At 39.1% G+C, this 12,374-nt stretch overlaps 1 protein-coding gene across 1 annotated transcript in view; it reads left to right on the forward strand.

The window, feature by feature from the left end:
* SLC13A4 (solute carrier family 13 member 4) overlaps nucleotides 1-12,374 on the forward strand; it is a 29,069-nt gene that overhangs the window by 1,753 nt on the left and 14,942 nt on the right. The window contains exons 2-7 of the mRNA XM_035894040.1: nucleotides 4,399-4,527; nucleotides 7,093-7,229; nucleotides 7,783-7,964; nucleotides 8,698-8,752; nucleotides 10,417-10,456; nucleotides 11,124-11,201. Of these exons, the coding sequence (XP_035749933.1) occupies nucleotides 4,399-4,527; nucleotides 7,093-7,229; nucleotides 7,783-7,964; nucleotides 8,698-8,752; nucleotides 10,417-10,456; nucleotides 11,124-11,201 (621 nt within the window). The remainder of the gene's footprint in view (nucleotides 1-4,398; nucleotides 4,528-7,092; nucleotides 7,230-7,782; nucleotides 7,965-8,697; nucleotides 8,753-10,416; nucleotides 10,457-11,123; nucleotides 11,202-12,374) is intronic.

A 12,374-nucleotide genomic window follows, 5' to 3' on the forward strand; every position in this document is an offset into this window, starting at 1 on the left:
GGTAAAGTATAGCCATGAATATGACCCAGAGTTGGAAAAATGTTTATAATGTTATTAAGAAAACATCTACCCCCAAAAAACTCAGTTGACAATACTCTATTCAAGTGGTTTGGTGTCGTATTTACTTTGTTACAACCCATTGACTATGATTGCTTCTTAAACCTGAAAACTAAATTTGTCACCTGCTGACTTACTTATATTTTCATTTATCAGCCATTTATATTAGTTTTCTCTCTTTCCTATAGTGATCAGAACTACCAGGGGGGTTGTATTTGAATTTCTGCAGGGAATCAGCTTGCAGCTTCTTTGATGTTATCAGCACAAATCTGGAAATGTCAAAGGAGCATTACATGTGGTATCTGGCAAGAGCAATCAAAGGGAGCACGAGAACTCAGAAGTGTTTGTAGATATGGCTTATGGGAATAATGTCCACAGCTTCTTTTTGATTATTTTGTGACAAGAAATGTTTGGGTAAAAAATAAACCTGAGAATATTTGCTTGAATTCTTCTTCCCTTTCCAAAGTTTATACCTGAACTATGACTTGTACAGCAGGTCTGGGACATGCATAAATGCCTTTCAGGTCATGACACATACAGAAAAAAAAAATCATTGTGTGCTTTAAAAACTGTGGTTATCTTTCATTCTGTCCTTATTTCCTTCATTATTAACAGTGACATGGGAGCATTTTTGCCTCCCTTTTTCCATCTTTACCCACCTTATTTTCATAAAGCCACCAGCGATACCATAAAGCATGCCACATGAATTCAGCCAGTTGTGCTCAGGGTGTCCTATGACCGCTGATCCTGTGGCCGCACTGAACCCAAGTGAGGACACATGGATGACTCCTCAAAAGTCAGCAAGAGTTGCTGTAGGCTGTGAGACCTGCAGCATCAGGTGATGTTGATACCTTGACATGCCAAATCAGCAAAATGGACAGAACAGCACAGAATAAAGCACAGAACATGCTCTGAACAGCCACGGATGACATACTTTCATTCACCTTTGTTTTTATTTACACAGGCTGAGGGAGGGAATTGTACTATGAACCCTAGACTACCTCTTCTTTGCACAGATTAAGCACATGCCTGCGTGCAAGATATGCAATGCATATCCTTAAGTGGGCAAATCTCCAGCACAGAGTTCATTCTTCTTTTTAATCACTCTGAGATCCTCAGATGTTTTAGTTACAAAATTTTTATGCATGAACTTTATTGTCATTTTTACTCATGGCTTCCCTTCTGTTCCTCTTTTCTTTTCCCCTTATGGACTGACTGAAGATAGGTGGTAGTCCCTCCAACCATCACGTGTTTTCCTATTCCCTGCTTCAAGCCTGGAGGCTTAACAGTAATTTTCAACTGTACAACATGAAGTGAGAAGGATGGGACAGTTAAAATTATACAGCCACTACTTCAGTCCAGTACTTAGTAGCTCTGGTAACCATGAATTAAATATATAAATTCAGTTCAATTAAATAGAAGAGATTAATACGGTTTCTCTTGGAAACGAGCTGGTTTAAACCACTGAGAAAATAAATAGAGAAAGTTGCTAGACAAGCTGATTAAGTTTTTAGTGGGGATTATCAAACTTGGCTTTCCTTGTACTTGCTACCTAGTTTTATGCCTTTTAAAAGTTTGCTTTATTTTAGTTTTGTTTGTAAACTGATTACAGCCTAGTCCATAGGAAACAGAAAGACTCAGTGCCCATCCCAACTAGGTTTTGATAGGGATGCAACTTCCCTTTGTCCTATTCCATTTCCACTATCGGTCTACTTTATTGCTACACACAGAAGAGCAGTAGAAAATAACACAGAAATTAAAGAGAAGTATATTTTTGGAGTGAGAAAATAGTTTGGAATCAGGTTAGGATGAAATTAATTTTATTAATTTTGGCAAAACATAGCTTTTGGATCTTACATCTACACTGCTTTAAAATAAAAATCAATCCTTTTTTATTAAAAGGCATTTTTCTCCTCAGATAACTGGTGGATGTCATACAGAGCCTATGCAAACATAGTAGTTTGTTAGCATAAACTAGTGAGTTAAGAAATAAAAAATGTGTCAAATAGTCACAAAAATGACCCCATGCTCTGCTCTTTACAGAATATTAACCATGAAGTATAATGTAGTTAAAGGTGACTGAGCAGCAAGTTGTCTAATGTTTATGAGCCAATCCATCAGCTCCGTGAGGCTCATCTAAAATAGTCTTGTCTTCCTAGCAGAGCTTACTAAAAATCTCTAATGCCTGTCATCTCACTTTTAAATTATTTACATGATTAAGTCAAAATTATTTGTTTGTTTTTTTACTGAGTGATCACTTGAAGTTGTTGCAAGCTGAACACCAGTCTTTGTAGTTTCAAACAGCATAGAAATTCCATTTTATAAAATGCATGCTCCATAATCCATTAATATTAAACCCCCTCCTCTGATCTCATCCATTCTAAGCCAACCTTCTCTATCCTCTCTTATAATTTTTTCTTGGTAGCAATGAAGCTACAACTCCAATACAATCTTTTATTGTAAAATTTTGCTGAAGGACCTGACCATAGAGGACCAGTTAAACCTGTATTGGAGATCTTAAAACCTAAACCACTCTCCTATAATAGTCAAGGAAGATAAACAAATATGCATGTTTCTGGATGGCTTAGAACTTCGGATAAAGTTGTCCACCCATAAAGGAACAATCCAGAGCAAAATTTCTCCGATAGCCTTTCAGATAAGGCATTGGAGTTTATCTGATTCAAGGACATTATTTTCCCTGATCACCTTGTTTCAGTTGTTTTGGTGGCCCTGCTTTCTTGAATCATAACTGTTTAATGTTACACTTTTCTGAAATAGGAGTCAGAGCAAAGTCTGGCAGCTAATTTAAACCCAAGCTTCTGAGCAAGCTTGCCTGAAGTTTTTAAGCAAGTAAAGGAAATGACACATAGCAATCTATTTTAACTTTTTCTCTGGACTGTGTTCTGCCTGTTATTACTATAAGCTGTACCAGAAAAAAAAGATGAACAGCTGAATGTGGCTCTTTGTTAAGTGTAATGTAAAAAGGACATGTATAAACATGAATTTAAATACAAGTTATTCATTCATTCATTCCAGTGAATGTCTTACTTAAGACTTTACCATCACAAAACTGATTGCAAAAAAAAATGAAGTGTCATACATGCTCATTGATTTGCACAAGGATCTGTGGGGATTGCTTGTGTGACTTCCCGAAAGCCGCTTAATTTGGGAATATTCCGTTCAGGAAACAAAAGTAATGAAATTGTATTTTAACACACTCAAATAACATTTGCGAACAGTGAATTTTCTAAATAGCCATTGTGAGCTGTGAACCCTTACAACTTGGTGAGTTCATACAGAACATCCAGTGAATAATGAAGAATGTGTAGGTTTATAGTGGGCGTAAATCAGTGCAGACCTACTAGCTTCCACAGAAGTGCCAGTTAGACCCTATACAGGATCTGGCTTCAAATTTGACAAAAGGAAAGGAAAAACCTTTTCCTGAGGGTAATTTCTGTAATTATTAGCAGGAAATATACCCAGGTTTCTAAGTGTAACAAATTGAGCCTAAGGAGAACTCCATAAGTAAAGAAATATTTATGTAAAAAAATGGGCCAGGATACTTTCTGGACTAGCTGTGTTTTTCTGTAAAAAAATGTTCTGCAGATAGCACCTTTCTCCATCATATACCAGCTCTCCATGAATGCCCAGCATAATGTAGTCCTGGCTTTCTCTACCAGAACCTTGGACAGCAGCAAACTTGTTTGATGAACTCTGTTAACCTGTTGCTTCTCAGCTCTTTGGGTCTGTGGTCTTCTCCCAAGGGTCTGTAGAAATCACCCAAGAAAATAAAATCAACTGACAAAAAAAATGTAGGTTTGCACACTGCTTAAAAAAAGCAATCTTTCAGAGCATTTCCAGAAAGAGCCACAATGTGGCTTTAACCATGCTATGACAAATGTGAACATTCTCATCTGATCCTGAAAATTACGGGTTCCTGTTCTTGTCCAATATTGGAGACATAACTGTGTAGAAATACCAGCTCCACAGGTGAAATCTGAGGAGTCATGGTTAAGCGTTTGGTAAAAATTGTATTATGAAATTCAAACAAACCTGTAAATGCACTTGGAACCATTATTTTGCTGATAAATATGTTTATCCCTGAGTTTTACCCTAGCTTATGTGCAAAACCTCTGATTAGTATCATCTTCTGGAACTGGCCTTTTCTATGGTAGCCTAGATTCAGACTCAAACAGCCTTAGGAGGTCTTTATGCAGCCCTTGATGAGTCTTTTTAAGTCCACACACCCTCAGTCTGATGAGTCCTATGAATGTGTTCACAAAGGCTTCCACAGCAGGTGCTGTGGCAGTAACATGTGACCTCCATGCTTTCTCCCTACAGGAAGCTTCATGTGCCTACGTGCTGATCGTGACGGCTGTGTACTGGGTCTCTGAAGCGGTACCTCTTGGTGCAGCAGCCTTAGTTCCAGCTTTCCTATACCCACTTTTTGGAGTCATGAAGTCCAGTGAGGTCAGACCAGTGTGTACTTTTTTATCATTTAATCTCTTACTCTCAGTTATTATTTGAATAAAACTAATCTTAGTGGACTAGCAAGACTAGGAGGTGTGGGAGGAAGAATTGTAATGTGTAACTTGGGTTGACCTATATCTTTCTTCTACCAAAGATAGACATAGGACTGGCTATATTAGCCAAGGGGGGTGTCCATCCTGTCAGCTACTGCCCCACCAATAGTTCCCAAGACCTATTGCATCAAAGGATCCCACCTTTCCCTGCCTCCAAAACTGTGTAAACAGCAGTTATGGGATAAACTGTAAAGTTCCCTTCCAATTATATTTATTAGAGGTGATGTAAGGGCATGAAGCTACGTATTCTACAAACAGTTACCATTTACTGTATAAGACTAGATAATTTTGCTATCCAGGTGAATGTCTAGTCCTTTTTCCAATGTGTAACCTTAGGGCTGCCACGGAGCCATGAGTTCTAAAGAAAAGGAGTAAATGTACAAACAAGTCTCTTTGATCCGTTCTGAATTTGCTTATTTGAGATTTTGGTGAATGTTATTTTCTTTCATGAGATGCCAAGAATTTATTTTATTTCATCTACAGCTTCTTTCCCTCTCTTTTTTGGGGGGGAGTAAGAAGGCATCACACTTGATTGATAGATTGATAGAAATGCAGATAAGAACACAGAAGAATATATAGCAACCATAAAACTGTTGAATTTCTAACACAATCTGGCACCGGGCATGCGCATAAATGGATGGAGTCGGGCACGAACCAAGAGTTTTATGACCTGTCTTATTCCTCCCAATGGTGTAACAACTGTGTAATATAATCAGGATCATTTCCATACCAACACAGTTAAATATTTTTAGGATTTTTTTCCTAAATAAAGGTAAAGTAGTTACACATTTTCATTACAAAATGCTGCAGCATACAGGAGAAGGAAAATTTATGGGCAGCCTGACAGAAATTCAATGTAATATCAAATTAAATGACAGCAGGACTACTGCAGAGAATGTACTATTTGCTTTAGGAACAGAATTAAAACCCTGTATTTTAAAATAAACAACTCTGATGATGCTGCAGTATTTCCAGCCTGCTGTTCCAGAGTGCCATAGAAACTCAGGGCTCTTGCCTAGCAGTTTAAGCTACAAATAACTCACAGGGGCTTAAGAACATGAGTCAGTGTGTCGTCTATATGTACGTGAGTAATAAGAAGAATATTAGTATTCACTTGTTTCTCCAAAATGACTGTGAAAGGAATAAAGGAAAACAACAGGTTCTTTGTGCTGCTGGCTTGATTGGTGGATTCCTTTCATTCAGTTCAAGGACTCTTTTTTAACAGGGTAGCAGGAAAATAAAGAAAGTTAATGAGAAAGAAACCGGTGGAAGAAAGCCAAAAAAGTGGTATTTAAAAGTTCTGGCACACAACTATGACGCCCAAGTCTATTTAGGTCACCATGTGGATTTGTTAAATATAATTAAATACTTAACTTGCTGCAGCTTTCACAAAATAACATTAGTGTCATTCTTCACTTTTATGGAGGAGCGTCACTATAGCTGAGGACAATGGAAAAAACTGCTTCTACTGATTTTAATTCTTTTAAAATGCTGGTCCCTACATTTGGTTAGGGGAATAGTTTTAAACTGAAGAAACGATGTTTTTGGAAAAATATTTCAGCAACAGCTTGGGAAAGATTGCCTCAGAATGAAATGAAAAATTTAGCTAGACTCCAAGCATCTGTTTATAACTTTTATCACATTTTAAGAGAGAGAGAGAGAGAGAGAGTTTTGGTTTGCTTCATTTGCTATTTTTGTAGTCACTTCACAGAACATCTTCTTGTATCTTAGCAAGCCACACATTCAAGAATGCTGCTTTGGAGGACCATGCATGGTCTCTGAATTTTTTCCTGAGCCAGTTGGTGATTTTTGCTCATCCCCTTTAAATAAAAGTTCTTTTTTTTGAAACTTGGCCCTATTTTCCTGATACAATGGAGATGAATTTCCATTGTGAAAAGTTCTGTCACAGGGCTTGCAGATCATCACAACAGTATCCCAACCTTTCTTTACTGCATGCAAAGAGCGTGTCCCAAAGGACTTCTCCTGAAGCTGTAGGTTCTAGGGATGCCGTATTTTGCCCAACAGTTGAACAAGACATAAGAAATGCAAACATGATAGGTAACAACATCTCCAGAATGAAAAAGCATACGAAGCACATGAACTAGCTGCCTTCAGTACAGAGGTTTGTCTGTGGCTGGTTCAGTCTCGGCCTAGCTGAGCATGATGAACTGCAGGCAGTGAACATCCTGCTCAAAGAAGTAAAATTTCTCTTGATCTCTTCAAAGATGAGAAATCTACTAACAAGTGGGTATAGAGACTTGTTATTTGTAAACACAACATGAAAGAGATTAAAGAGAACATTTTGACTTATGACTTCTTCATTTTCTCCAGCTCCCTGTCATTCTTTCTCTAGGGGGAAAAAAATCCACAATGCCATACTTTTCATTCAGTGTGCTCTCTGCGTAGGATACTTACTGATTTTTTAACTATTTCCCCCTTGCCCTTAATGCAGGTGGCTGCTGAATATTTCAAGAACACAACTTTGCTCCTCATGGGCGTGATCTGTGTGGCAGCTTCTGTAGAAAAGTGGAATCTCCACAAGCGAATCGCCCTGCGTATGGTCATGATGGCTGGAGCAAAGCCCGGCATGTGAGTGAACCTTTGACTTTGGGGTAGTCTGAGGCTGACAGCGGCAGCTTGAAAGAGTAAATAATAACTCTGATTTTGTCATCCATGAGCAAAAGCTAGCTTGGTTTGGGGCTCTTTTTCCTACCCACCTTTCCTTCCAGGGTTTGAAAGCTTACAAATTTTCTCATCTTCTTTCTGCCACCTCCTACTCCTTGGCTTATTGTCCCTTTGTTTTCTATTTTTTACTGATACTGACTTTAGTCTCTCTGTTCCTTCTTCGCCTGTTGTTTAGCAAACACAAAAGGATGCTTAAATCCTGGATATGCTGAAAATCGCTGTTTCTCATGTCACGTGCTGATTTCCACATGGGGCAGCAAACTGCTTCCAATGATAACATTGTCTTATGACAGTTCTCAGCACAAGGCAGCATGTTGTCTGCACACAGCTTGGTATTTTGGCACCCACAAAAAGAAGGCGATCCTGTGTAGTTATCAGTTGACTAACGAAAATATTAGGCAAGGAGGCCTTTAATATTTCTGAAAGTGCTTCAAGGTTTCCTTGTGTTGTACTCCAGGTTGCTTCTTTGCTTTATGTGTTGCACCACGGTGCTCTCCATGTGGCTTTCCAACACATCCACCACAGCCATGGTGATGCCAATCGTGGAGGCAGTGCTCCAGGAGCTAGTGAATGCTGAGGAGGAGCACGAGGTCATCAGTACTGCAGGCAGCACCATTATTGAAGAAAACGACCCAATAGGTATTTGTCAATATTGGCCATTCTTTTGTCATTTGCTTATCAGTGACAAGACTTGTTGAATAATACACATTATTCAAATTCTATTGAGGTCAGAGCTGTCTGACTTCTACTGCCAAAGATGCTGGTCCATACTCTTTCTTTTTGTACTCTGATATTTCTTTCAAAAACTGAAAGAAAGTTTCACAATGTGGTGGGAGAACTGGAGTTGGGAAATTATTTATGTTGAATTAGGGCATGTACTGGAGTTACTGGTATGTCTTAGGTCATAGGATTTTACAGGGTTGGAAAGAAACTTCTGAAAAGAAAGTCAAAGAAATGTAGGAGAGGCCCAAAACTGTGTTCTGTGACAATCCCACACTTGCCCATTCCAACCTTGCCCTTCCAGGCTGCCCAGGTCAGAGCAGGTGCCACCAAAAAAAAAAAAAAAAAAAGGCTCTAAGGTTCATTTTGTTCATTCCTTCCCAGAAAGAAAGGATTTGGGAAGAAAAGAATCTCTCTTTTCTTTCAATTCACAGATTCCAGGCTGAAAACAAACTCATCTAACCTTGCCTATTATACATAGGTATGATAGCCTTTTAATTGCCAGAGGTACTCTGTGACCCTTATGCAGTGACAGCTGTATACTGGGTTCAGACAACTTTTGTTTGCAGTAGCTTCTCCCTGTTCAGTGGTGTGGCCCAGGAGCTCAGCTCACTTCTTACCCCAAGAGCTGCTTTCTCTTCCTTTGTTGCAGGTCTCAGCGAAAAGCATGGCCAGCCTTCACTGGAGCTTATCTTCATCAATGAGGAGTAAGAATGAACCCTGTACATCACGACTGGAGATTTGAGCCCTACACAGGTTGCAATGAGATGAACCCAGGAATAGAGCCAGGAAGGGCAAGCAGAAGCTTGCAAGAGAATGTTTTAGATGTGACTGACAAGGAAGGCTTATATGAGAAATGGGATTAATGTAATGGTCTGGACCTCACTAAAGCTTCCCAGGATTCATTTATTTTTTAACACTCTGGCCATTTCAGAGAGAAGGAAAATGTTTCTCAGGGTTTGAAAGATCTTTTGAAGGCTGTGTTTGTAGTGTATAAGAGAGTGCTGTCCACAGATTTTTATTTCTGTTCCTCTGAAGGAACAGTGATGGAGAGGATCCAAGCACAGTATGGACTGCCCACAGGACATATCTAGAGGGAAAACACTTACAGAGGATTCCCAAGGAAAGCCTGAAATGTCAAGAGCATTCAAGAGAGATGAGAGTGGGGTGGGGGGACAGGACCAACAAAACCCACCCCTCCTCCCCTGCAAAAGACTGTAAACTATTTCTTTTCATATAGACAAAGTTCTTCAGAAATTTGAAACACTACCAGTTTCAACCAGGTCTCTATTTGGGGTAAAATCTAGTAAGGTGAAAAGGGCAAATCAAGGAAACGACTAATTTCTTTGTCAAATTATTAAATTAACCAGCATTTCAAGATACTCAAGAGAATATACAAAGTCATTGTCCTAAAATATGTTATAGGCTAAATCCTGGGGAGCATCTTCTTACAAGGTGTGAGAATAAATTGCACAAGCCCTCTTGAGCTCCTTCTGTTTTGTTCAGAATTGTTCAAAATAAAATAGAAACAATTTCTTGTTACACTTTAAAATTTACTTTAAAACAAACATTGTCATTCAAACAGCACATGTTGGTGACTTTAGGTCAAGTTGCAAGATCTGAATATTTTTTCTCACTAGTCTGGAGACTAATGGGTTCTCCCAGATTCCCTCTGTTGTTATCTCTTTTTATCCCAGTATATTTTCTGTGCAGTATAGAATCAAATTTTCAGTCTGGCATTGTGCCATTAAGCCCTGTAGCCGTATTGAAGAGCATGCGTGGGATATTTCATAACAGAACTATTACTAAAATAGTATTACTTGAAAAAGAGCTTGACAGTTGATGGGCAAAGAAACGTAGCGCATCTTCTGAAAGCAAATCTGTTTTCAATGTTGAAGTAAAAGTCCAGTGAATTGTTTTTCATGGTCCACATGCCACGCAGGATAGATTTTAGTGAAGGCTTTAATGTGGTAGAGTTAGGTGCTCAGAAACAGCATTGAAGAGGTTGGTCGAGGAAGAACTTGAACAGAACAAGACAGCGGTAGCACCAGATTTCCCAGTGATTTACTCCACTGTGAATGGAGTCCATTCATAGAATGGGGTATATATTACCTAAAGTACATATTTTCTCTTTCATGGAGGTGGAACCCCATTGCTACACAGCTAGAGATAGAGCTGTGAAACGTAATGACGACTCTTATGTATACGGCCAAGATACCACATAAGAGGTACTAATGAATGGTATTCTTCACCATTTCAGTGGGCACTAGTTCTCCCGCAGATGTTGCCCCTCCTACCCATGATGTGTGCCTTTTGAGGGAGCTGGGTGAACAGGCATTTTTAAAGTATATTTTCCTTTCTTTGTTTTTAGTGCTACCACTACTGACTTCAGCTCCTTGATGCACTCAAAGGTATTGTCATAGGTAGTATCTTCCAAGCTATACTGTCTTTTAATGCAGGAACCATCAGAGCAGAGCACACAGCTCTGCAACAGACTCGTTTCCTTTATTTCAAACAAGTAGTGGTTGTTGGCAGAGAGTAATCATTGCAGAATGTCCTGCTTTGTATTTAACCTGTCAGCCCAAATTAAGTTGGGGAACATTAGCTTTGTAGAGATTGTTGTACTTATTGCTGGAGATCCTGAGATCCAGTCAGCAAACTAACAATTCCATACGGTTTCTAGCAAGTTCAGATATGAACTTTTATTGTCTAGGTATTGCCAGCTTCTGCAGCTGAGACAACTCAGTTACTGGAACAACCTACACATATCACAAAGTCATAGCCTCTAGCAAGGGATCTGTTAGATTCTCCTACATGGTAGAGAGAGAAGACCTGAACTTACTATCAACCAACTTCTAAGATCACTTTAAAATAGAATCAGGTTGTTGAGGTTTTTTAATTTTTTTTTTTTCCCCAGTGTAAAGTTTATAACTGAAATTTTAGGGTTTGGGGTTTTTTTGGTTTTTGGTTTGTTTTTTTGCCCACTACCCATGACCTTTACAAAGCATCATCAATTCTAATCTAAGTGCCCCTAGGAACAGAAGAAAGGCTAATCCAAAGGCATTTGCCTCCCTACAGAGTATGAATGGTGTGCACATGATAGCCAACCCTATTGGAACGATGAATTCTAAGAGCAATGGGCAGCACCTACCTCAGGTAAGGAGTTGTTAGACCTGGCGGGCAAGGGAAAAGGCAGACATGAACATCACCTGCTCCCCACTGTTTCATATTTGCTCCTTGTAAGCTGTGTTACATGGAATAATTCTCCATCATCTTACAGCAGTCATGGCTTGGCCCTTTGCTAGTTCTTACTCCCATTCAGATGCCCCCAGCATAGGTATTTTCAGAAGACCTTCCGCCAATGGCTAATACAATTAATTTAGCTTTACATTCAGTAATGTGATCACATTTCCCTTCTTATTTGGCTGTTCTACCCACTTTATTTTTGCAAAGCCTCTTTGGAAAATAGCCCAACTCAAAAATAACAATCATGCCTGGCACACAATATCCTGCTCAGAACTAAACCAGCAGTGGGCATGGACCATTTAACAGTTCAGCCAATTCATTAGGTGGTCTTAGCATCCACCTCCTTTTTGTCTTGTCAAATACCCACCCTCAAAATCCTCCATTACACCAGTCCACTCCAGTATTTCTACTTCTCTTGAGTGGATCCCAGAAGTGATTGCTATTTGGAGTACAATTATGTTGTATCTTAATGTCATAAGTTGATGTCCAGGAAAGATGAGGCTAAAATCAGCAGTGGAATTTGCATTCACAGTTCAAAGAAATCTGAGTGCATGTTTGAAAAAAAGGCCTAATGTTCTGCTTCTGATACTTATTTTCCTCTTATGCCCATTTCCCATACACCTTCAGTGGTTATTTTGTAACAAATATACTCACTTCACTTTTAACCTACAGGTATTTTAGCCAGGGTACCCTCACAATGATGATGAGCCTGTAGCATGACCGATTTTACTACATGAACCCAAATCCAAATTAATAAATTTAAGAAATCTATCTGAACCATTTGCTGCCTTTTTCCTGATCCTAAATTACAGCCTTGGGTTGCATGTGGAGTGCATTGAAGTACCATACCTTTTTTCCCAGTACACTAACTTGAGTTACCAACATGGAGACCTTCTTGTCACTGCTAAGAAACCTTATTTTGAAGCAATATTTTCCTACACCTTTTTCTTCCCTACTGCCATTGCCCAGTCTTTTTCATGCTGTTTCTAAGACCCCCTAGCACTCCATTCCTAATTAGAACCCCTGAGCCAGTATAAGTGCAAAAAGTCCACCAAGTATTTGTCTGCTGACTGCTTGTAAACC

This window comes from Egretta garzetta, unplaced genomic scaffold, assembly GCF_000687185.1.
Source record: "Egretta garzetta isolate BGI_Z169 unplaced genomic scaffold, ASM68718v1 scaffold180, whole genome shotgun sequence".
In the NCBI taxonomy this organism is placed as follows: Eukaryota; Metazoa; Chordata; class Aves; order Pelecaniformes; family Ardeidae; genus Egretta; species Egretta garzetta.